General features: G+C 42.4%; 1 protein-coding gene across 15 annotated transcripts in view; it reads right to left on the bottom strand.

Moving 5' to 3' along the window:
- DENND1A (DENN domain containing 1A) overlaps positions 1 to 26,322 on the bottom strand; it is a 137,571-nt gene that overhangs the window by 32,561 nt on the left and 78,688 nt on the right. For 13 of the 15 annotated variants that reach the window (XM_065035433.1, XM_065035434.1, XM_065035435.1 and 10 more), the window contains 2 exons: positions 23,102 to 23,203; positions 18,285 to 18,410 (listed from right to left, as the gene is read on the bottom strand). In XM_065035433.1, coding sequence (XP_064891505.1) covers positions 18,285 to 18,410; positions 23,102 to 23,203 — 228 coding nt within the window. The remainder of the gene's footprint in view (positions 1 to 18,284; positions 18,411 to 23,101; positions 23,204 to 26,322) is intronic. The other 2 variants (XM_065035438.1, XM_065035442.1) reach the window with 1 other exon arrangement.

Genomic DNA, 26,322 nt, shown 5'->3' with positions numbered 1-26,322 from the left:
ATGATTGAGTTTGTTCATCGGGTTGATTAGACCTTTTGACTTCTTAAGAGACAATTCAGGCTCAACTGCTGCCAGATGATAGGAAAAACTTTAATCATCAAGGTCAAGCGTGAGCTTTTCAGCTTACAATGCATTAGTCCCTTCCATCCTCCTGCCGACCTCCGGAAGGGTGAGCAGGCTGTTGCTAACCCCCAGCCGCAGCTTCATTACAAAAACACAGGATGGACAATAAGAGCATTTTCTTGACAGATTTAGTTAACTGTAAATTATAAAGCTAATCAGCCCTGCTTTTACCGACAGGTGACATTATACATGAGGGAACATGCTAAGAACTGCAAACATTTTGTGAAATGAAGAGTCTTGCTCACATGTAAAACCGTTATAATGACTTGTCCTGATAAACTCATCAACTCTTAAACTTGCTGTTTCCAACAATTAGAATTTAGGCCTTGATTCATCAACACCTTAAATATCCACAAGCAAAGATTTCACAAAACTTGATTCTAAGGGGAAAAAAACCCCCACAAACAAACATCAAACTAAGACCACAACCCCAAAACAAACAACAACAACAACTCCAAACCAACCCCCAAAAAACACCCATACAAACACAACAACAAAAACAACACACACAAAAACCAACCAACAACCCAAACTGAAGACTTTGTTTAGCCAACCCTAGAAGTGATGCCATGGAAGACACATGTAATCTCTTCTGCATTACCACAGTCAGCATGTGGTGCAGGGTAATGAATTTTGCGCTGCTGTGTGCATGCCTTCAAACCATGGAGGTGCTCTTTCAAAGCCTCTCTAATAAGTACACAAGCCATTAGAGCTGCTCTGTAAACCAGCCACAAAACGAAAAGATGTGGGCGGAATTTAAAGGTGCAGAGCAAGATGACAGCGTGCCAGCCCACAGGCTGTGGCTCCAGTGTCAGCACACGGTGCGGCAAAACCCCGAACGTGCAAGAACATCATGCAGGAGGTTCATACATCACCGGGTTATTACTGCCTAGATGGTGCAAATAACCATATCCTTTACTAAAATTGGTTACGTTGCAAATGACAAAGTAAAGCCTGTAGGAATATTCTAGGAATCATCATCCTTCAGTGATCCAGAATTACTATGAAGCTAAGATGGGAGGATGATCTTCCTGAGCTGGATCTATATGTCAGTGTCAGATCCAACAGCAACCAAAGGCAAGTAACTGCTCTGCAGACCTTTCAGGAACTGTGATTACAACGTCAAGGAAAGATTAGCTCATCAGAGCTGAAGAAGGATCATCAGTCAGCCAGCAGGACTCCATAAAGAAAATGTGAAATTGGTGACAGACACCTGATAGGACACGGGCTCGTTCAGTTTGCAACCGCCACGACAAATAACCTCCCCATAAGCAGTCCATACATTTAGCACAAGAAAGCTCTTTGCATCTGCCTCAGTCATAATGGAATCAAGAAAGCATAGATCAAATACTCTGCATTAAGCAAACGATACCACAGCTTTATTAGCATTTCAAGATGCTTCTCAGGAACAAAGAAATCATGTGCTCCGAGATTTGACACTTCTTCTAAAGAAAACTAAATTAAGACTGTTCAAAAAGAGAGTACTGGTTCTCGTAAATTAGTATTGCTAAGTCTAATCTTGAAAAGCATTTAAAAAACATGTATTTACCAACACAGACTGCACTGTCCAAACACTGTTCCATTACCAGTCCAGTTTCAGGCTCTGTTTTCAGGTTCCACTCTAGGGTATATAACCTCTGGTAAAGATACATCAAAAGAGAATATCCTTACCACTTTTTTTTTTTAATAGATTTACAACATCTATACTTTTTATAGTGTACACTTTTTATAAGATTTACAGTATCAGTCAAAATGTGTCATTCGTCTAATTTCGCAACCCTTGCAGTTGCTGGTGAATTGGCATTTCTGACAGCTGCCATTCTTCTGCATGTGATCTGATAACTCCTGTAATGAGTTATAATAACATCACCGAAGGAGAAATAAAAGGGAGAAAGGTGATCGCTAGCGAGTCGAATCACTGACACCAGCCAGAGTAGTTAACGACAGCAGCACGCAGCGCGCAGTGCCACCCGGCAGGGCTCCGCAGGGCCAGCGGGCTGAGCAAAACAGCCCAGAGACAAAGCCCAGGCTGGGGCACAAAACCACTTCACGTGCTTCCCCAGCCTCCTAGCCTGGACACAACTGAACGGTCACTGAAGTGGTTTTCCTGACTGTACTACAGAGAAGTAGAACGCAGCTTGAACTAACAAAACAGAAAAAGCTTGCAAAAATGTAGAGTCGTTTGTAGTTGGGGGCTGTAACGCAGTTTTCTCATGTAGATATCGGAAGTTAATAAATGTCAAAATCTTACTTTGTAAGCATTCTCAAAATTCTTGCATAATTCCCTTTATAAAACCAGATACCAACTGGAGCTCTAAGTTAAAAACTGCGTGAAAAATATCAACCGTCCTCAGGCACCTCTCCCTTTCCCAAGACTTGGCAAAGATGGTGGAGAGCGGTCCAGCAATGACCCCAGCCAGCTCCCTCAGCACCCGCGGGTGCATCCCATCCAGACCCACGGATTTATGGATGTCCAGATTGCCCAACTGCTCTCTAACCCAGTCCTCATCAACCCAGGCAAACTCCTCCGTTGTCCTGCCTTCCACAGGGGCCTCAGCGATACGGGATCCTCAGGACAGCCCCCAGTAGAGCAGAGACGTTAGTGTAATAGAGCGAGCCATCTCTGCCAGTGTTAGTACGGCTCGTTCACGCCATTGCCTGCCCCGATGCCTGGATCCCCCATCACCAGCCGTGTGCTGTCCCTGCGCAATGATCCAGCCTTGTGTCTCTAGAACTCAAGCAACAAACCTGGAAGATAAAGTGCAAAGCAGCCAGCAAGAAAGCAAAAAAAAAAAAATCACCATTTCACAGATCAAGAATAGAGGCATGAAAATAATAAGTAACTTGTACACGGTCACAAAAGTCTCTGGCAGAGCCAGGGAAAAGAACCGAAATTTCTTTAATCCCTGTTCAGTACCTTAAATACGAGGCTATTCTTCCTCTTCCTACTTGATATTGTGTCAATGCATGAGTGTAGGTGTTGAAAGCCTAACAAAAGAAAAGTAATAGTATGGTATTATGAGCTGAGAAACCTAATCTTTATCAGATACAGCAAATCTCTATGATGCTGCCTGCACCAGGAACTCTCTCTTTGTCCTGAATATGCTTTAAATTACTGGTATAATGTGTACCGTATATTGTTCCACTCTTATATTTATTCCACAAAAACCCCTGTGGCCTGCATGCGATTTTATCATTAGCCGGCAAGGTAATTTCAGGGCCTGGTTCTGCAATCATTCCATGAGCAATACTCCCATTGAAGCCAGTATGTTCTGCATGCAAAGCAGCTACCAATTCAGGTTCCCTATAATAAAAAGGCCTTTTTCTATTTTAACTATTGTGGAACATTAGTGACAATACAAAAAAGCAGAAAAATTACAGTGCAGTTCTTCATGTGAGTTATTTTATACTACGACAAAATATAAAAGTGTGCTTGGAAACACAATCTACACAAAGAATTTCCTATGAGATAAATGACAAGCTTTTGTTTGTATGTTGCACTTATTAAAACAATATACGAAATATTTTAAAATTAAAAAAAAAATCTCTGCAAAACCAGGAAGTGATTTGCCAAGACTTAGACAGAACTGACCAACATGTTTAGAGGTCACAAATGGTAATATTCTACTCTCTTTTGATTTCTTAGATACACGTGAAAAGCTCAAACGTGTCCAAATCAATGAAGCTTTCAGGATTCACCCAAGTAAATCTGTCAAAACCACGGTTTTGTGCAAGATGCATACAACTCCTGTGTTTGCTATAGTTGTTTATCATATACATGGGATTATAAATCTGTAATTTATATCATGAGACTCTTAAAGGTGCTACACCACCCACGCCTGGGAACCACGGGAACCTGCCCCAGCAGAGACACTCGGCTCCGTACTGCTTGTTCCAGATCAGCACCGCACAAACAGCTTTGGGAAACAACTAAGACATCAAGTCCACAACCACTCCAGAGGCTTTTCCTCAGAGGTGGGGGGGAGGGGGGAACAGGAAAGCATTTCCCTTTTAAAATAAATGAGAACTCTTCATTTTCCCCTTTACCATTTATTTATTCTTTGTTAGAAAGAGACTTAGATTTTTACCATGTGAGAAAGCAAGACAGAGGAAAAGCCACATTAGTACAATTATTGAAACTGTGCTACTTTTCTATGACTTTCAACAGAGCTCCTTGATCACTGGCACTAAATGAAGCCCTTTCCCCCATCTCACAGTAGGTTGAGGATGCTGCCACGTGAGAAAGTATCATTTCTTTCTAAGTTAGATCTGATTTTATTTCCCCAGACTCTCCTCCACAATATCGCACTTCTTGTAGTTTTTATTCACAACATTTTTTTTAAAAAAGGGGGGGGGAAGAAAACAGAAATCCTGCGTCTGAGAGCCTGAGAATGCTGTGTCCTGCAAGCATGTACTGCAAGACATGTCATCTGTCTCAGTCCCCAAGTTCCTTCCTGATATATTTATCCAGTTTGAGGAAGGAAAAAAAAGCAGGTTTTCCTTTCCCCACCTCCCCCACAGGTTTTGCTTTATCCACAATGAACCAACTGAAGGGAATTTGCTCTGCATTCCCACAAACCTACAGCTACCGCACGCCGAAGCCGAGCTTCACAGCAAGTGTAATTATTTAGTGTTTAGTTATTCCGTGGCTCCTCCCAACACCCATTATATCAGCTACACATTTTTGACATGGAAACCACGCAAAATTTCTGAACTCTTTTGTGACAGGGGAAAAATGCCATCTAATTAGAGCACATGTGCAGAGCAGCATCTGGCTCAGACGCAGCAGTCTGCACGGTCCTGGAGTTGTCCTGGAGACGAGCACACGACCCCTCGGAGCCGCAACTCTGGGGCACGGATCCAGATGCACTCCTAACGTGTTCTGACAGAGAGCAGATGGGCAGATATCTGCCAGGCCAAAAACGCCAGCTCTGCTCCCCTCCAGACCCACATGCCCTCAATGATCATTTCAGGCTTGTAAAGTGCTTCTCGTCTGCCCGGGAACCTCAGGCTTTCTCACCTCAGAAACAGAACTGAACTTGCCAAGATTTCAGCCGTGAGACTCCACAGACATCAGTCCCATTTATGTAATAGTTACAAAGCAGCACTAACAATTGACAAAACATTATCCAAATATTTCAGGAATCACTCATATTGGTGCTTTAGTTTGGCATTCAATTCAAATTGCATCCATAGAAAAACACGTACATTTCTGTGATTCACACCATGCGTTATTCCACATTGGCTGCTGAGGCCTGACGCTGTTTTAATTATTAACAAAGTAAAACAAACTTTGCTCTACATATTCCAGAGTTGCTAATAAAGATGTCTATTATTATGGTGACCTCACATCTCTGAGACCTTATTTTCAGCTTCTTAATATTCTTTCAACTGCATGAACATGTTTTCTGTTCCAAGTTCCTTTTTACTGCTTTAGTTCAAATTAAATACCTGACTAAAACGTACCAACCTCACTGCCTGGCGAGAAAAGCCCTACCGCTCCACGCAGGCACTGTAACATACCTTGAAGGAGGCATGTGATCTTCTATTCATTTTCAAAGATGAATTTTGAGGGAAAAAAATATATATATCCTTGTCTCAAACTCCCTGAGACAGAAGCACAACCTGTGGCTGCAGTTGCTGCAGACTCTGAGCAAGCTCCAGCCCAGCTTTTCTCTGTGATTGCTTCACCTGTGGCAACGAGGGGTGAAAAGCACTGAACAAGGGGCACAGAAAGCACTCGCCACCTGCCCAGCTGTCCTCGGGAGGACGTCTTCCGGGTGCCGTGCATTGTGTGGGGATGGATTGTCTGGGATGGCAGGTATGCCCACAGCAGGCGCTGCTACTGGAAATGCAGGAAAGCTGGCTGCTGTGAACATCGCGGAGTAACCAAGAAAGTATCTGCACTGAGAAATGAGCATTTTGAACTTTGCCTGCTAGAAACTACAATCAGCACTGACCTGAGCTGCCTTGGAGCTGATCCGATAAACCTGCGCACACACCTGCTGTGCACGGGTCTAATCGCTTGGACCCAAGTGCAGATGCAAAAATGTCACGTGGCTATTTCAGCATTAAAACAAAAACCAATAAAACAAACACAATGTTCTCAAATTTCAAGAGATTTAAACGCTAGAATGTAGTAGACATTTAGCAATAATTGCTATAGCTAAGAATCACACCAGAACACTTCATTAGCTCTGTAATTGGCTGCTACATTGATTACTACAGGCATACTTTTCCATATTTTAATTTTAGCAGTACTAAATTACATTGCTCCAAATGCAGAAGTTGCTCATTTAAAGAATGAAACTTGCCTAACAGTGTTCTTAGTTCTAGTAATGCGATATTTGACATACAATAATGATTTTAACTCATTTTTCAGGATTACACAAAACACTCCGAACTTTTAAAACCATTTTGTCACGTCCACCCCACCCACCCTTATTAAGCATAACATTTTCAAGTGCTTCGATTGATACCCTGTACAAATACTTAAAAAAAAAACCCTAAAGAAACAACCCTCCTAAGGTGCTAAAGAGTTAATACTTTGTACTGTGGTCACTGTAAATAAGCCCGATTTCAGCGAAGCAATATTGCTGTCAGAGTCACAAGGCTTTGCAGGTGTGGGCAATAATTAAAGGTTTCAGCACATCTACCTGGGCGAAGTATTTTTGCCTCCTATTCCAAGGAGGAAGCCCTCTCTGTGGAGAGCAGAAGAGCTCATTAATGAGGCTAATTAGGTGTAAAGGGGGTAGAGTCTGGCATCAGCTGCAGCTTATAGTAGCTCATCATTAAGCTCTGTAATCTCTACCCCAGAACAGCAGATGATCATGTTCCTAGGTGACTGATGTTGCTAAGAACATTTCCAGCACCTGAGTACCTGACCAAATACTTTTTGGTGAGGCTAAAAATTCCCTTAACCCTCCACATGCCACACAGTGGAGTGAACATCACTTCCCTCATCAGTTTTCTGGTAATGGACACCCAAAGAGATCTGACCTTGACGTGAGGTCTATAATGTGATTTATTTCAGAATTAAAAAGTACCAATGCCATCGACAGTGTGTGGCAAGGAAGGCCAGTAAATAATGGCTGGTGAAGCAAGACGCAAGAAGAACACAGATACGAGCGATAATGCTTGAAAAAGAGTGAACATACATACCTCCTCGAGGTTTGTGAGTTCTCCTTGTAATTTCTTTGCATTAAATAGTGAGGATAGTTACAATGCCACAGGGATGAAGGCCTTGTTAATAAATATGTAAAATAAGGATTTCATTGTACTCATCTAATTTGCAATGAGAAAAAGGACATAATTTCCATGGAGAGAGAACACACGAAAGCAGAGCACAGTCTGGAACTTGTTTTGTAAAATGAATTGCAAGGATGGGAAACTACTCCAGCACCTCAAGGTGAATTTCTAAGTCAGTTATCGGGCACAAGAGACCCTTTCTGGGCAACCTGCTACTGTACTTTTTCCCCCCCCTCCAATTGAAGCAGCAGATTTGAATCAAACATTTTTAGACTCAATTCAAATTCAACAAGAAACAGAATATTTTTCTATTGCAATTATTCTACTGACTGATAGTAGATCCTTGGAGTAGATCCCTGAATTACTTGTGAATGAACACCAAAGCAAAATCTCTTAAGCACTTCAGAGGTAACTCTTGAGTTCAATGTCCCAAGGTTGGTGTGCAGAGACGAGAACTGTTTAGGAGTGATTCCAGGATCTGGCACTGTCTCTGCATTGTTTAAACGCTCCTGACAAGTGCTCCATTGTTTCTTAGCCATGTACACACTTCATTTCAGTAATTAGCTGTCAGAGCGGGCCCAACAGCAACTTAGTATTGTCTGCTCAAATCATATTAATGAAATGCAATCCACTCAAATGTCCGGAACGCGTATCTGTAATTGCGTTAAACAGAGAGGCTGGGGACATGAGCAACTTCAGCTTCTGAACAGGGCATTATGATCAAGCACGTTAGTCCTTTATCTCTCAGGGATCTGACAACCAATTAATATTACAGGGCTTCCTATACAGTAATAAGGACTGATGATCCAACATTATTTTAATTTTTTGTTTTACACATAAAAAGTGACTTTTCAGACTCTGGGATATCAAAGTAAAAGCTGTGTGTAACATTTGTGACTACAACGTCCTTAAAGAATTGCAGGTTGGAGTATTGAAAAGGAGATCTTGCATTTAAAGATTCAGCATCTGTGTGTTGAAGCCTAAATGTAGAATACTCGGTGTATACACGACATAGAGCGTAAGTAAAATCACATAAAACCCAAGATCCTTATCAAATATATCGATTGGGTTTTAAGACTTCTTCTATGACTACTGGAACCCAAGTTCCCAAAGAATACAAATACACTTCTGGTTGGAAGCGGATACTTGTCAGGCAAGTCATGATACCATTTCCTCCATTGTCTCCTGCTACCATTGTCTCCATCTACCATTTCCTCCTGCTCTCCATCACCAAAGGCTTTTCCAAAGACCCGAATTTGGACAAGATGAAAACCACATAAGGGAAATACCCCGTGGGTGTAAGTCTTTGGAAAACTTTCATGTCAGTTATGACTGCAAAGTTCCTATTAAAACTTAATTAAAATTGAGCACAATAAGCTGTGACAAGATAATGGATGGGAAATGTAGCTTTAGGGCAGAGTGGGGATATCTAGAACTCTGGCTAGATGTGATGCTTTATTTTTGGTTGTGTTGGCAACTATCCTTGAGATTTCTGAAACACATCTTAATTATAATGATCTACAGAAGTTCACAGAAGAGAAAAGAACAGCACTGCATTTCAGTTATCTCCAGATCTGTAACATATGCCAAATAAATACGAGATTTTTAGGACTCCAGTACCATCTAGTCCTTAGTTTCATTCACATATCAAAACCCACTTTTTTCCAACTAAAAAGCCCGTGGAAGTCCCTTCCAAAGCAATAAGTATTTCGTGACTTATCTGAAAATAGAATTCATTTATTCCCTCACAGAAGCAGAAATTCTTTGCATACTGTTTACCTCCACAGTTGAAGATAAAAGTCAAACCCGGTGTCACACAGACCTGGAACACAGGTAGTCAAAAGCCTTGGGAATGACTTTGGCTTAGGGAAATCAGCTTATCAGAGGCAGCTACTTCGCTGATGCTGGAAGCTCATTTTCAGAGAGCTGGAATGCAATTTATTCAACACGTAAAGGGGAACGCACGATGCAGTGACATTTGGAAGAGAACGCATACTCCAAACATTAGCTTAAAATCCCCAAATGAGGGGATGCAACATATGTGTGTTTTTAAAACTTTGCTCAAGATGCCCTCCCTATTAATTGGAAAGCCACTGCTCCAAACCAGTATCTATTTATCATTTCATATATACGTTTGGGAAAAATATTTACATACCTGTTACAACTAAAAATTTCTTACCTTAAGCATGAACGGCCATTTAACATGTTTTAAATTTTAGGCTAGAAACTCAGGTGACAGCGTTCCCATTCTTCCACTGCCCTCGAGTGTGAAGTAGAAAATGTTCTTTTATGTAAAAATAAAGCACCATGAGATAAAACTATTCTTTATTTTTCATATATTCTTAGTGAAGAATGATGAACTTCACCCATACAAGACGGCTCCTGAAGAAAGGCAAGCTAATCACATTTGCAATCCTTACAAATTGCTTCATTTTCAACATTAATCCTCTCAAAGAAAAATGTTCTAGAGATACAGATTTTAACTACTGCTTGGAGAGCTTTGCCAAAAATAATTCTTGGAGATATCTTTCTTTTCATGGAACAGCAGGAGTAAGCAACGTACATGTATCATTTACAGCTTTTCCAGTGCAAACCAAACCACCCGCGTCTCCACAGCACTTGTGGACTCTGCTCTGAGTCACTGAGATACACCTAAAGCCAAACAGGGTGCTTGAAGAGAGTCACATCAATCACAAGTCTTACATGTTTAGAATCAGCGACATAAATGTCTGTATATATAAAACAGGCAGACAGTTACTCATATGAGATCTGCTAGAAAATTTCTCAGTGCATAAAGCACAAAACTAAATACTGCATCAGAAATTATTCAAAAGAGAGCTCCACTTGGACACAAAAGTAACCTTTAAGGAGTTAAAATGTCCTCAACTACAAGTCAAGTTGAAACTTATTTAATTAGGTTCTGTATTTGAAAAAATGAAATAAATTCTTTCATTAACTAAACCAAACTCCCTTAAAGGCAACAATATGTTCCCTCTCTGTCAGGACAGAGCGCAATGAAATCTTTATTTTAATTGGGGTTAGCTAAGGGGCCATTTGGCTTCAGATGCTTTGTTTATCAGCCCTAAGCTTTACAGCTTAGCCAGTACTTGAAATATTTTATTACAGAATGATTCCATTAAAAAAAAACACACGCACACGCCCCCCCTCGCCTCCCCGCCTTTTCAAACAGTTTTATAGAGAGATAATTTTAAATGTGCGTTTTGAAAAGTGGATGCCCCAGTCAAAGGTATCTCAAAAGAACCCCCCGATTTCCTTGTGCATTATTGTGATCCAGGTCTCCTTTACAAACGCCCTGTGGGATGGTTTCTGCATCGTGCCCTTCCCTAAGCAACCGGGAAAACGCGGCTGCACACAAAGGTCTCTGGGTGGCGAGGGCTGCGGGAGCCCCGCACTCACCCCGCACTCACCCCACGGTCACCCTGCACTCACCCCACGGTCACCCCGTCTCAGCTCCTCACAACCAGGCGGCCTTGGCTGGGGCAGCGTTTCCGAACCCTCCCCGCTGGGTGCATGTCCAGCCTGTAACCAGCTGCAGGAACTGCAGGTGCTGCAGGAACGACGGAGACTCTGCAACGGGTGAGAACTCGGAGACCAACTTTTGTAAAAACAAAAATCACACTGTGTACAAAAGCCCATCGAGGGCACAGCTCACTTCCCATTCTTTTCCAAACAGTAATACAGTTACTGAAATATTACAGAAAAAGAGGTGTCATAGGAATGGACAGTGAACAAGAAACTACAAAAATCACAGCCTCAGTTCACTCCAAAACTGCAGCTAAAATTAATGAAATTACCCAGAATAATCAAGCTTCGGCTTATTCCTTTTTAAACCTCCAAGCCTTAGGAGTGTTCCTAAAACTAAAATAAAACCAAAACCAACCAGAAAACACAGCTCCAAACCTGACTTCCGCAGACGAAATGCAGTATTACGATATTTTAATATTCTTTTCTCCTGTGGTATCACTAAAATCTGACGTGTCGAAGAGACCTATCTTCTCTGTGCTGTTCCCTTGTGAGAACTCTAATCAAATGAGCTGCTCCTGCAACTTCTCAGCAGGTATTTTGATTTGAGAGTAATCACAGTTTTCTCTACACTCTTTATAAAATTTATGTCCTGATCATCTAACAAATAAGTAAAAGACTTAAATTGACATTGGTATGTAGACTTTTCTCTATCAATGCAAACTAATTGTATATCTCTAAACAAGAAAAATGTTTATGAAAAAAAATGTAGTGAATATACCAACTATTGAGTTCAAAGCAAAGACACCACATGTGTCTAAATAAATATCAAGGAAGTGTCAGAGGTAAATGAGAAGAGACCAGGTGAAGTGTGTGTGATGTGTTAATTGTATTCAAAAAAATAATAGAGCAAGACAGAGAAGCTGAACTTCCAATTATCATAATGGTATCTAGTGCACAACACATTTTCAAACTTGAAAGAGACATTTGAAACCATCGGAATTCTGAGCAGAATACCTCCAGCTGTGTGCTGCAGAAATCGCACACGCTGTACACGCGGTTTATTTCAATACCAAGTAAAGTTACGACTTACAAAACACGTATTTCAGTCACAATAGAATATCTGTCATTGCCAAAAGCTGCTACTCACTGAACGAAAGGAACAGAAAACAATGAATTAAATTAGCAAAAGATAAGAAAAGACAGAGTCTTTCCATTTGATGTTTTACTAGACTGAAGTAGCGTGTTTTGAAGAGCCCTTCGCAGAGTTTATATTTTTGTGCCCCCCAACCAGAAGAAAGAAGAAAAAGGTGGTTCCCAGTGCTAAGTTACGTTTTTGTTTATGTGGCATTTTGGTCAGTAATGCTCTGCCCACACCAAAAGCAACGCAATTGTGAACAAAGCTGCCCAGTTCTCTGCTGAGACGCAAAAGCCACAGCAGAAAAGGGGCTCAGTCCCTTCCACGTCTTCCCTTCCCAGAAGCCTTAAGCACGGGTGGGCCGCCAGGAGCCCTGCCTGGAGCCACCAGCACCGCGAACACCGCTGACGCTCACGTGGGGCGTGCTCAGCCCCAGCGCAGCATCACGATTTCTCCATGTGATTCCAAAGAAAAGGACAACTGGGAAAGGCAGCAGGTCTGGAACACGCTGAGCTGGCGGTTCCGTCACGCATACAAACGTCTCGCGCCGTCTTTAAGCCTTAAGCGTTTCCAGCTTTCATTGTATGAGCTCTATCACCTACCCATGCAAATCATCGCAAATAATTTTGATTTACTGCCTTTCACTTTAATCTTTTTGTACCATAAGGGTACAAATTGTATGCTCCAATTCATACACAATCTATAATGAGCATGCTGAAAAAACAAAGTGGCTTGATTTATCTATTATGAAGCTCTATTAGTTTGTTCCTGATTAAATATTCTAATTTTTATCATTAATTCATCAAGTTTGCCTGCTACTGGATTCTACTGTAGAAATCCAAATACCAAATCTCTTCTACCATCTCTTTTCAGGGTAAGCTGAACTTCTGTTCAATTGTACAGCTGCTCAGTCTAGTGAGAAGGTAAAGTGCGCTCGTTCCCTGCCTGGACGGTCCTGGGCTGGGGGTTCCTGTGCTTCGGTTTGTGCTCTGGGGGTCGTTTGATTGGCTTTTTTCCTTCTCTCTCTCCCTTTATTTTTGTGGAGGGTGTGTTGTTTTGGGTTTTTTTTCCCTAATACTGAATGCAACTTATTCACAGCTCATTTAAAAACCACACAGTCACTGAGTGCCTCACACAGAAGCTGAATTCATCGGTCATGTTATTTTACGCTTGCTGTTTGTTCACTTGCTTCATTGTTCTACTCTAAGTCCCCTGCGCTTTATTAGCTCAGGAAATATCTTCAACTTTTCCTGCATGGCGGCATTTGCACACTGCTTCATTGCTTGCTGAGGCTGTGCACTCTCAATTAGAAGTAAAGTATCAGGAGAAAACCCAATAAAAACACAGGCAAAAGCCAGCCTAAAACACACAAACAGCGCCTTGAAACAAATTGAGGAGAAACAAACACAAGTGTATAAAATAGCACAAAACACAGAGAATCAGGTGTGAAAGGCAGAGACAAATAATTTATCAGCTGAATATACAAGTCCTTCCACAATAAAGCTGAAGCACCACGGAGCTGCTCTGCGCCGTACAACCTTCCCTGGGCACAGTGGCCTTTGAGCAAAGCTGCTTTAACTTGTGCAGCCACACCGAGTGACCGACCCCGTGCAGTCTGAGGGCTGAACACGGAGTTTCTGCAGAGCCTGCGAAGTTATTTACACAATGGAACACGAGATGCTTCTCCTCCGCTTGCTCACGGGTTCCAGCCAACTACGATACCACAAAAACTTAAATGTCAGCATGGGGCAGGTAAATACCAACAATCTCAAGAGCAGCCCTGTGAACATCAGCACTCCAAAAACCATGTTCAAAGGAACATCACGCTTCTGGTGTTATTGCTGTCGGTGCCCTACAAGGGACAGAGCACACGGGCCCTGCTCTGGGCAATATTTCTAGGCTGAAGTCCAAATCATTCCCATGCTGGTTTGTCTTTGTCCTTGGCGGGGAGGCATGTATTTGGTTTGGTTTTGTTGTTGTGCTTGTAAGTCTTTTACTTTTACACATGATGGACAGGACAGTTTGCGTCCTCTACAGGAGCAATGCCATCTTCGGCAGAGCGTCACGCTGATTTTCTCAGATATTATTGCTTCCTACCTTTCTTTCAGCATCTTAGTTTCCTGCCCCTAGCGTGGCGTACAGAATTGCACAACACAGGATCTTACAAGAGTGTGGAAATTACAAACCAGTTCTATTTACTACATAACAGACTGCTATAAGAGATTAAAGTGAATGTCTTTTCAGTTTCATTAACATATGTATATCTCAACAGACTTCGATGTAGAATATTAAATGCATTTTGAAGAACAGTAAATGCTTCTTAGAAAACCAGCCATTTTTAAGTTTTAAAATGGCAAAAGCAAAAGCTGAAACTTGTCTGTAGCAACTGAAATGCTCAGAGACAAAACACCACCAGGACTGAAATGAAAACACAAACCGCACAGAAAACAAACAAACAAAACTGTCTTTCCCCAACAGATCTTCGGCAGTCGGTGCCTGCATTCCGGGCGCTGTGTCTGCCAGAGCACTTGCCGTAATTGGTAAAACAGAACAATAGTTACAGGCAGTTTTTAAGAGGGATTGTCAAAAACTAACTTCAAATACCACAAAACGCAGAATCTTCATACTAGGGAAAAAAAAAATATCTTAAGTTCCAGTTCCAAAACATACAGAAAGTCAATTTATCTCCACTTTTATCATACAAACATCAGGTTTTACACGCTGCCAATGTCACTGTCATTGGCTACTCCCACCTGTTAGTAAAGTCGTGGAGATGAGACTCAGAAATCCCCATCATTCAGGCACCACTACACTGGCCATACAGGATATATTTGAGAGTTAACAGCAACTGAACAGGAAAAAAGTATAGATGGGTGGGGAAAAAAATATATATTAATTATACACCAGCACTCACTTGAAAAGCAGCACAACAAAACTGCAGGTAAAGGAAGTGCTTGATTTTATGTGCTTCTACTCAGTGTTTCACCTACACCTTGGGTGTTTTTAATACATGTAACATTAGTGATCTTCCTTCTTCATTTTTACTACATATGGACAACCACTCCTAAAACCCTGACTTATTGAGACAAGTCTGGTGAAAGGGAAGGATCTTCTCTGCATGCAATGTATAGCTTTAAAATATACATGCAAGGGGAAAAAAAGCTCCACAAAAGATGGCTGAGTAGAGGAAGTAACTGGATCGTGGCAATTACTGGGACTTGGAACCAACTATTTACTCTTCCACTGAATAACTTAAAAAAATAATTCACCATGGCAACAATCATTCTTCATAGCAGATAAAGCATTGAATGCTACAAAGCCTTTTCAAAATGAATTATGCACCAGTATGTAACGTGCACTTTTTTATGTTACTGCACACACATTCCAACAAAAATTCCTTTTGGATTCAACTGGCATTTGCTTTTTCACTCTGCACCACGCATCATCTACTTTTCTTCTTTTCTTTTCTGACTTCTGTCCCGCTCGGATCTTACAGATCTGGAACTGCTAAAGGAATTTATAGTGTTAGTCTGGGCAAGATCTTCAGAGAGCTGGGGAGCATCCCATGTTCCCTGGTGTTCCGTGCGGGTCGGGTCGGCCGTGTTCCCGCGGGGCGATGGCAGCACAGCGGTGACACCGGTGTCCCCAGGAGGGCAGGACACAGCAGCACAGCGGTGACACCGGTGTCCCCAGGAGGGGAGGACACAGCAGCACAGCCACGGCTGCAGCACCGAAAGGGAACAGGGGATAAAACAATTCTCTAGAAAAGTCTTCACGCTCCTGGATGAAGGCGGGACAGCTTTTCACTTTTATCAATAAAAAGTTGAAATACAATAAAGGAGATACTTTCTTAATTACACATTTCCTATGAAAGTGTAATGTCCCACACTTCCCCCAGACAAGACCTAGACGGGTTCATTCTAGTAGGACACATCACAAACCAGAACACTATTTTCAAGGCACCTGCAAACAGCGGAAGTTACTGGCCATGTCCTTCCAGGGCTGAAGGCAAATTTCTTATTTAAAAATCCCCTCAGAAAAGTATTAGTCAGTAACAAGATGCTAAAAATAATGTCATACTTTTCAGTGTTTTTTTCATTTTGACACTGATTTCATAATGTCCTCACAAACAATTTAATCACGCTTTTAATAAAACGTGCGAGGAAAGCCTGCGAGCCGCTGCCTTCGGGCGGGCTGCGCGGCCAGGCCGCTCTGCCGGCTCAGCCGCACTCAGTCTTACAGCAATTCGGTGCTTAACAAAGATGGTCTGTGAAAGCAAACCGGTTACGTGCTGTGTGTGACCACTGGGTGTCAGCAGAAGAAAGCGCACGGCCAGCGCCAGGGAAGCACAAAACCCGGGTCTCATTTCCCCGCACAGTTACCAAAACACACACAGCTACTAAGTACTACGAACACCTTTACACACACACAGTAATTATTCAGTTCTTTCTGTTGAAGATGACCTACTTCTGTGAATTAACTATTTAGAAGATGATAAAAACATTCCCTCTGTAAATGGCAAAAAATCAGGAATTTAGAAAAAGGTGATACAAATAAAATGCTCACACTGGTGTCGCTGTTAGTAATTTACGTAATATTCATAGATAACAATCTGCCTCAATACAGCCAAGTAAATACATTGTTTCTCACGTGTTTTCTGTACTTACTCGCAACAGAGGTTTCTGGAGACTGTACAGACACCACACGTGCCAGAAATTCTTCCCTACTTAAAATCCGGCCTAACACAACTACAGAAAACACACACGCACAGTAGGACACAGAACTGAATCGGTTATTTTCTTACATAAATCTTATGATTGGACTTGCAGACTGTGTTATCTGGATATGTTACTTACTATCTGGACATGTTACTTACTAGGTTACTTACTATGCTTAAGTATAATGCAAATTTAAAGTCTGCTCTGTGACACATTCTGGACTACACAAAATAATGAAAAATACCTTCACACCATTTATGCCAAAAAGTCAATTCGTATCAGATGAGATGGTCTGTGAAATTAAATTGTCTTAAGAGACAGAAACTATGAAAAGCAGGAGAACTGCTGCTGCTTTGAATTTATTTCCCAATTATCAATAATTTCAAATGAACAGTCAAATTTCTAGAGTTACCGGACATCAAATGCTAATAACTACATCATGTTTGGTATTGCTTATGCCCCATATTTATACCAACATGTGAGGGTAGTAAGAGAAAAAAAAAACCCACAATGATAAGCAAGCCGAACAGTTTATTCTAACTCCTCGGGTTAACTGTCTCTTGAAGTTGCGCTTCCGAGGGGTGTGCTATTGTCACTTGATTTCAAATGTTCATCTTTAACCATCTGGTATTTTGAAGGCTGGATGTATTTCCAGGGAACCAATTTAAATTTTGATTTTTTCTTCATAAATCCCTTAACTAGTGAACATCACACACACATCCCGGCCAAGCAGACATGGATATTCCCAGAGTTGCCTGGCAACTCGTGGGAGGAGCATCGCGGAACGAGGAAACCTGTGCGGATGAAGGGAAGTCAGTGTCTCCCCGGCACGGAAGGACGGTGTACAGCCACCCGCCTCGCTGCCTCCAGTTCTCTTATTTATATGGACAACATTTTGAATACCTCCCATTATTTCACCTCAGATACCTCAAAAGCCCAGATGCTTCACTAGAAGCAATAAAACCCAAGATCAAGTACAGAAAAATCCTTCCCCCACTCAGATGGCACTTAATTGCTGCTAAATAGAGATCAGCTCTGAACCAGAAGCAAGACATCGAATTTCCCTAACGGAGCATTTACCATCAATAGTTACAACTCCAGACATTCTTCCTATTTATGTAAAAGCACAATTTCTTTACTCATTGTATCATGTTCTTAAACTCCATGTTTACATAAATTTGCGTGTGTCATAGTTAAGCATATATTGTGTAAAAAGCCATATATGTTCTACCACCTTCAAAACCAATAAAATGAATACTCCGGTTATGCAGTGACAGAAAACGGTCAACCCTGTATTACCCTCCCGTGATCATTAACTTCTACTTTTTTATCATATTGTAACTGCAACACTCACACCTTTCTTTCCACTAGAAGTTTTCCTCCTGGGTGATGGATCATGCTTGTTGCACCCCTTTCTCTTTTGGAGACTGAACACTGTTTCCAGTGCTAGTCAGCCAAAGAGCCACAATGCTGACCTTAGTCAAAGCAGGTTATACCACACTTGGAATTCTTGTTAGCTTTGTTCCCAACACAGCTGTAGATTTACATCTTATGCCTACTCATTTCCTACTTACGGGTTCAATTTTCAGGGCGTTTCTGTAGCTCCCAAAGAAAGATGCTTGTGCTTTTAGAAACGCTCTCGCAACACCATCTCCAGTGGTTGTAGAGACTTTCTTCAATCTGTTCTTCAGTGCAGAAACCTGAAATCACACAACAGGTCTCACAACCAAAGCTGAACACACTGAGACACAGCTAAATGAAAGATGCTCCCACCACAGCCGCAGTTATCACTAGAAGTCACCTTGGGAACTTAAAGTTGAATTTTTTAGATCGAAAAGCATTACTTTTCAAGCTGTTTTGCTTCTCTGACATGTTTGGATTCTATACAGAAACGAAAAGGAAAAGAAAAGCTTCATTTCAACCTTTGCTCCTAGCCCAAAGCCACCGTTCCTTGCTGCCGAGTTCTCTTCCAAGGGCAGCCCGTGAAGTTCTGTGTCATTCTTGATTATAATCCATGAAAGAATTTCAGCTAAATTAATTCAAACATCAGACTAACAGAGAAACTGTTCTGCATAATCAGGCCATCCATCACCACCAAGGCTAAGAACAAATTCTAAAGGCGAGAAAAATTTGTTTGCCACAAATACAAGTTGGTTTGGGGTTTTTTGTTGTTGGTTTTTGTGTGTGTTTTGTTTGTTTGTTTGTTCTTCTTTTAAGGCTATGTGCCCTCATATTTCAGAGCCAAACTGAGAGTATTATGTATGCACAAGGTGGGCTCCTCGGCCTCCATTTCGGCCTCCTCACAGAGGCCCGCAGCCCCCGCCGCGCCACAGACACCCCAAGCCAGCCACGAAACACAACTCGCAGGTGTTTTAAAAGTCTCAAATTCACAACAACATTGTGTCCCTCACAGGGTCAAGTCTCTACTCACGTTTCTTCTCCCTGTTCCTCAGGAGACTCGGCCCAGCCGTGCGGGCGGCTCCGCTCTGCGCCCTCCGCCCCTTCCCGCCCGCCGGGCTTTCACTCCCTCAGGCCCCAGCTGAGCACAGCCCTGCGGGCTCGTTACCGTTCACACACACCCAGCGCAACCCAACAAGTGACAACTAAACACCTTTCTACGCACGCAGAGTTAAAACTACCAGGGATCCAGGTTACCCCGGTGTTCTTTGTTTTCTGTGTACACCAAGGGCTAAAGATTTAGAGGATTATCTGTTACTGTTCACTGTGCTTCAGAATTACTCACACAAACAAGAAGGCTGTGACTTGGTTTGATGTCTTTTTTCCAGTGCTCAGTAACTACTGAAGTCAGGTTGTGTGTTATATATTGTTAGTGACAGCGTTTTTCTTTTCCAAACACAAGCTAGAAGAGGAAATATCAAAACCTTTCAAAGATTAACATCAAGCTTGCTGTACCTGTGCTGCAAGCATTATAGGTTATGTTAAATCATTAACAAATAGTTATGCCAGCAGTAATTTTTTGGTGTTGCAGACAGAATGAGGACAAGGTAAGTTTTTTGAGGCGGATCTCACAGAACGTGTCACAGCACAAACCCAACAATCTGGGCACTGATTCTCGAAAGAAATCCGACTAGCTCCTCAGAGGACGCGGTCACGTCACGTGCAGACCCCGCCTGGAGGAGGCGCCTTCACCACGAGGGACGGCGGGAACGGGGCTCCTGGGCCGCCGTGCGGGTGTCCAGTATAGAACCCATGCTGTGCACTACATTTCCTTCTCTTAAAACTAGATGTTATATTTGCACTTGTGTTTAGCAAAACAGTCGCCAAGAGATTTCCTTTTACTTTGAATTCTCTGCAGCTTCTGTTGTAGAAGGATTTTCATTACGGTTATCTAGTATAACAGAAATAACCAAGAGCATGTCCAGCATTGTTTATAAATCTGAATGCCAATGATCCATGCATTAACGAGCCCATAAGCACTTATTAACATAACACATGATAGCAGATTTAGTCTATCATGCCCGTAAGGTGAGCTCACGCCCATTCCCAAGTTGCTCTGTTGCTCTCTAAACCTAAAAGCTAAGTAATAAAAACATAAGATGTTTACTCTGGAATAAATGAGTACGTAAGACTAAGTTATACAAGTGGAATTATGATTGTTTCCTGCCTAAAGAGGCAGTAATACCTCAAAAAAAAAGAAAGACTGTGACCACTCAATATGAAGATTATTTCTAGCCAAACAGACACATATACATGCAGTCTACCCTGTTTTTAAAGAAGATTTTTATACTTCTGGCAGTTCAGGTTTAAAGGTCAGATTTAAACTATCACCATGTTTCAAAATGCAATCTGTGCAATGCAGCATAATGAAATGGTTCAGTAAAGGTGCTAGTGGAAATTCTTTTAATTAGGTCCAAGGCTTTTCAGTTGTCAACATGAATAAAGCAAGAAACATTCTATTACAAACACAGTGTAAGAAATAAAGATGGATTCACCTTTAAGAAAATGGTTCTGCTGTGGAGTTGTAGTTTAGTACCTCTTGCTGTCCTGAAATCAGTTCATTTCCCACTAAGTGAAAAACAGCAACGTGGGTTTCCTGCCTGTGTAAGTTGTTAATGAATGGACAACGGTAGAACACAACTGGATTACGGACAGCCTCAGGTACTCATAGGCTGGTGCAAATTTACAATATTCTCCCAGCTAGGTGAGATCTCCTTGGCGCTGTGCGCTGCGCTGCATCGGGGCTTCATTTAATAAAAACTACGAGCTGACAGAGTGAGCTTATACTTTATTCCTCGTAATATGAAGCTCTGACTACAACTAAGACTAGAAGATGACACTTATTTGGAAATACATGAAAAACCATAAGGGTTGCAGAAAAAAAATTACTACCCCCTCTTTGCTACTCCTTGCAACACAGACGGTGGTGTAGGAGACTTGTCAGCAGCAGATGCACTTATTGTAATCACAGTCCTTAATAAATCTCTTTTTTTAATATTGACTATTTTAAAAGGAAAGTTACTTCCCAGGGCGTTGTCGTGCTGCCAGATTTTCAGCAAGATTTCAGCAGCAGCAGGTGAAGCAGGGACAGCTTTCCCGGCTCAAGCACTGATCAGCAGCGCAGTCGAACACCTTGACTTGCAGGGGTCCGACCTGACGGCGACAGGACGCGCCGCTGCTCACCGAGGGAAAGCGGGCAAAGCAACGGCCTGAGCTGCCCTGCGGGAGCACAACACTAACGGCAAAGACGCGTCACACAGCCCGGGTTTGTCTGGATCCCAGGGGCTTGGGATTGAAGAGAGTTCATCCCGGACTCCTGAGGATCGACAGGTTAGGGAGCGACACCGCGACCATGAAACAAGCACAACTCCTGGCCTGAAGCTCTAGAGTAATCACAGGACTTCACAGCATTGCTTTACTTGATTAAAAGAGCTGTTCAAGGAAAGGGGAGAAGCAGCTCTAAAAATTTTCCACTGGATTAATTACCTGATGGCAAATGCATCGCACGGAAGATGTCTTTCCTCAGTGTTGAATACAGATTTAATTTAGGAGAGTAAATTTTGTGTCTATTTAGCAGCGCATTAATTGCTCACTGTTCATGGTAAGCAGCAAAACTGGCACAATAGTGTGACGTAACAGACATTTATGGTCACGAAACTGTCGAAGACATTTTTAGTTTCTCGGATCATAAACGCATCTATTTAGACCGAGGCCAGAGGGGACACAGGCTCCCAGCAGCTCCCCGTCCGCCAGGGATGCAAAGGGAAAAAGAAAGTATAATGGATTGGCTTTAGAGTCTCCCTGCTGAGATGAACAACTTGATCCACTTACAGTTCCAAACACATGATGCATGAAAAAACTGACAGAAATTCAATTCTCGCAAAGAAGAGCAGCTGCTCTCTAGTGGTCAAAGCCAAATATTAAGCAGCCCGAAGGAAAGGAAACGACCTAGAGCAGAATACTCCCTTTTCTAGGTAACTAAAATAGTGAGACAAACCTAAATAAGAGATAAACACTGATCCCAAACATTAATTACACAACGCAACACAATTCGAGTTAGGGCTTTGTTGCGACAAATATTAATCCCAGCTGTATTTATATAGCAGTTGTGAAAAAAAATACACCATGTACGCTATTTGTGAGCTATGCCAGTTAATTGAATTTGCTGGCAGCACTTCCTCTGCTATGCTCCAAACATCCTCCAAGAGAAAATGCAGCTTTAAAATAGACCTGTGGAAAGCTGAATCAAGAAATTTGAACTAATAAAACACAACTCTCTACTGTTATAAAAGTGAAGTAAAAGTAAATAATGAAAGGAAGGAAGTCTCTTAAAATTTATTACATTCCAAAGCTTGAAGTTCTGTGTTTATTGGTGAAGTCTCTTCTGATGTTCTACAGTGCGCCTACAACAGCTCCTTTAATGAAGTCTCATAAAATCTAATATAATACTTGATTGTTGACAAATCATATACATGTTTGAGGCCTCGGACTCGCTGTATCCAGACATTTCTTACATAATTCCATGACATTTACAAGTCTGCCATTCCCTGGGCTGCGGATAACGGCACGAGCGATGCCCAGCTGGCAGATTTGGATGCTGGGAGTGAAATCTAGAGGAAAAGCTATATAAAGCCAGAAAAAATTAATGGAAGTAACTTATAGACTAAATGCTTGACTAAAGCCAAAACGTTCCCAACCGAGAGGGACCTTCCATCCCGAGCTCCCTGTTTTGGAAGAACGAATCACACCACAGACCCCAGACAAACGATGGGATGTTGCAGCGGGAGGCACTGGGCATTCACCATCACTCAAGTTTTTCCTCAAGCAGACCAGCTTATATTGAGCACCCTGCAGATGAGTCACAAAGCAAGCAGGTCGAACGGATGGACACTCTCCAGCAATGGAATAGCTGAATGAATCACTTCATACGTACCACGTCATTAGGAAGGCTCTGAAGGTCATCGAAAGGGGTTTCCAGTGTGTTGGTGTCTACGTTAAGAATCACCACATCTTCCAGGGCCATGTTTCTTACTTTCTAAAAATGAACAAATTCAAGGGAAAGGAAAACAGAAGTGCGAAGAGTTAAATCTTACACATAAAGAACAGGAGTGATGGCACAACAGCAAGGCATTACAAAACCTGAAGCATTTTAAAACAAACAACATTCCTGTCTTTGTCATAATTTGGTTTATTTATTAACACTTTTCAATGTTGGAAAATTAACCATCAATTTGCAGAATTAGTCATGGTCAACGAGCGGAGTCCAGTTGAGGCCTGTGTCTAGTGCAGTGCCTCAGGGGTCAGTGCTGGGGCCTGTATTATTCAATATATTCATCAATGATTTGGATGAGGGAATAGAGCGACTGTCAGCAAGTCTGCTGATGACACCAAGCTGGGAGGAGTGGCTGACACGCCAGAGGCTGTGCTGCCATCAGAGACCTGGACAGGCTGGAGAGTTGGGCAGGGAAAGTTTAATGAAATATAACAAGGGCAAGTGTAGAGTCTTGAATCTGGGTAGGAACAACCCCAGGTTCCAGTATAAGTTGGGGAATGACCTGTTAGAGAGCAGCGTAGGGGAAAGGGACCTGGGGGTCCTGGGGACAGCAGGGTGACCATGAGCCAGCACTGGGCCCTTGTGGCCAGGAAGCCAATGGTACCTGGGGTGGGTTAGAAGGGGGTGGTCAGTAGGTCAGAGAGGTTCTCCTGTCCCTCTGCTCTGCCCTGGGGAGACCACACCTGGAATATTGTGTCCAGCTGTGGCCCCTCAGTTCCAGCAGGACAGGAAACTGCTGCAGAGAGTCCAGCGCAGCCACCAAGATGCTGAAGGGAGTGGAGCACCTCCCGTGTGAGGAAAGGCTGAGGGAGCTGGGGCTCTGGAGCTGGACAAGAGGAGACTGAGGGGTGACCTCATTAATGTTTACAGATATATAAAGGGTGATGGAGCCAGGCTCTTCTCGGTGACAACCAATGATAGGACAAGGGGCAATGGGTTCAAACTGGAACACAAGAGGTTCCACTTAAATATGAGAAGAAACTTCTTCTCAGTGAGGGTGGCAGAGCCTGGCCCAGGCTGCCCAGGGGGTTGTGGAGTCTCCTTCTGTGCAGACATTCCAACCCGCCTGGACACCTTCCTGTGTAACCTCATCTGGGTGTTCCTGCTCCATGGGGGGATTGCACTGGATGAGCTTTCCAGGGCCCTTCAACCCCTGACATTCTGTGATTCTGTGAGAAGTTCTTAATATTGTGCATACTGAAATTTCTGCAACCAGATGTTTATCCTAACTCAGGTATCCTGTTTGCACATTTAGCAGTTTCTACCTGAGTCAATACTTGGAAATTAATTTCTAGAACAATAAATGGTGGCTTTTCTAGGAGGTAAGAGCTGCAGCAAGTCAGGGATGGGAATTGGTCTCCAAATTCCAGGCTGAATTTTTGAACTCGAATAGAAACAAGTTTACAACTGACTTTAAGTAAAATGGACACGACCAGAGGTTAATAAAGAAATCATTTAAGTGGAAAAAGAAAGTTTACACCATCTGTAACAGTCTTAAAAAAGAGAAAAGCATAACCTATTTCTTGAAAAAACCCTATTGTTAGTACCTTTGACTTTTAGTGTCTAAAGGCATCAGTGACCTCAGCAAATTTAAACATTGTCAGATTATTTTCCTGCTTAAACAACAGTAAATGAACCAATCGTATGAAACAGAGCAGCATTTAAATGTTCGTTTTAACACTTCTCCACTAACAGGAGAACTGAACTTCTCTTGGCTGGCTAATCATACCTATTCAAGCCCTCTCCAAATGCAGCCTCTGCACACGCGACAGCAGAGAAAGTGCAACTAGAGAATATGGTCATTAAGGAAATTTCCCAGTGACACTGAAAACAAATGTTTAAATACCTACATACCTATAATAGGTCCAAATGTAAGTTACTGAGGAGGAAAATGAACAAAAACATGCTCAATTTTTAATTAAGGTTTTGCAGGGTGGGAGGAATTGTTTCCTTTAAAAGAAAGGAACTAAAGCTCTAAAACAATGGCAAAGTTGAGCCTTAGGCATCTAAATAATTACCTTCAGTTTTCAAGGCTCAGTCCTCTGTCTATAAAGAAAACTGCTGTGTACTTAGTGGGGGGAAAAAAAGCCAACGACTATAAAACGCACTCTGTAGACATTTAGGTTTAGGTCTTCCTTGAGAAATGTCTGTAACTTAAATGGAAGAATATTACATTTAATGCTTTCCATATAAAAAGCACAAGTACTGCACGACAAACCAGGTACTTTCCTCTGCATTTCAGGAACCAAAGGTCACTCTGTTGGCTGCATCTGATAAACTCTAAAGCAGCCCCGGAGTCTCGCTCCTTCAGGAGTCCGGAAGCGCCAGACAAACTGATTTGCTCCTTCCTGTTTCAGAAAATTAAAAATCTCACTTATACTCAGAGGAGTCGAAAAAGCTCCAACAAAAAGGTCTTGCAACACACTTAACCAAAGCCAGAAGCTTGTCAAAATCGAGTGCTAGTAGGACAAGACAGAAGGAATTAAAACCTTCTCTTGATTCTTGCCGAAGAAGCAACACACACGTGCTGGAACTTGTCAGCGGCTGTTTTGGTAACTCTGGGGGTGAACCTGCACCTTCCTTTCGGCCAGATGTTGGGGTTTCTGCAGCAAAGGGGGCTCGTGCAGGCGGGAGCCCGCCCGGAGCGCGGCGCTGGGGGATGCTCGCGGGGCAGGACTGCAAGTGCTGATGGAGGCCGGCAGCGCGTCTGGGTGAGGGAACGTCGGTGCCGAGCTGCTGTGCTGTGCTCACCCGGGACAGCAAACCTGGCTTCCAAACTGCTCCATGTCTGCACTAAGACAGCGCATCTCCCCGGAGGCAAACCCTCGCACTTCATAGAACGCTCGAGACTAACTTGATTTACAGCATCTGTCTTGCAACGCATTTGAAAAATATGATTTTTCAATGGTCCAATTGTGGCTCATCCTGGAGAAATGCAGACTGACCCATTCATCTTAACCATCAACTGTTTTTATCATCTTTCACTACAATCTTCAATAAAGGTATTACCAGATAGCTATCAGGGCTTTTATCAAATAATTAAATGGTTCTTTTGCACCTATCAGCCCAACTGGCCTGGAAACCAAAGCATTTACTCTGCT

This window comes from Columba livia, chromosome 19, assembly GCF_036013475.1.
Source record: "Columba livia isolate bColLiv1 breed racing homer chromosome 19, bColLiv1.pat.W.v2, whole genome shotgun sequence".
Classification (NCBI taxonomy): domain Eukaryota; kingdom Metazoa; phylum Chordata; class Aves; order Columbiformes; family Columbidae; genus Columba; species Columba livia.
This window is presented reverse-complemented; position numbering and strand designations above follow the sequence as displayed.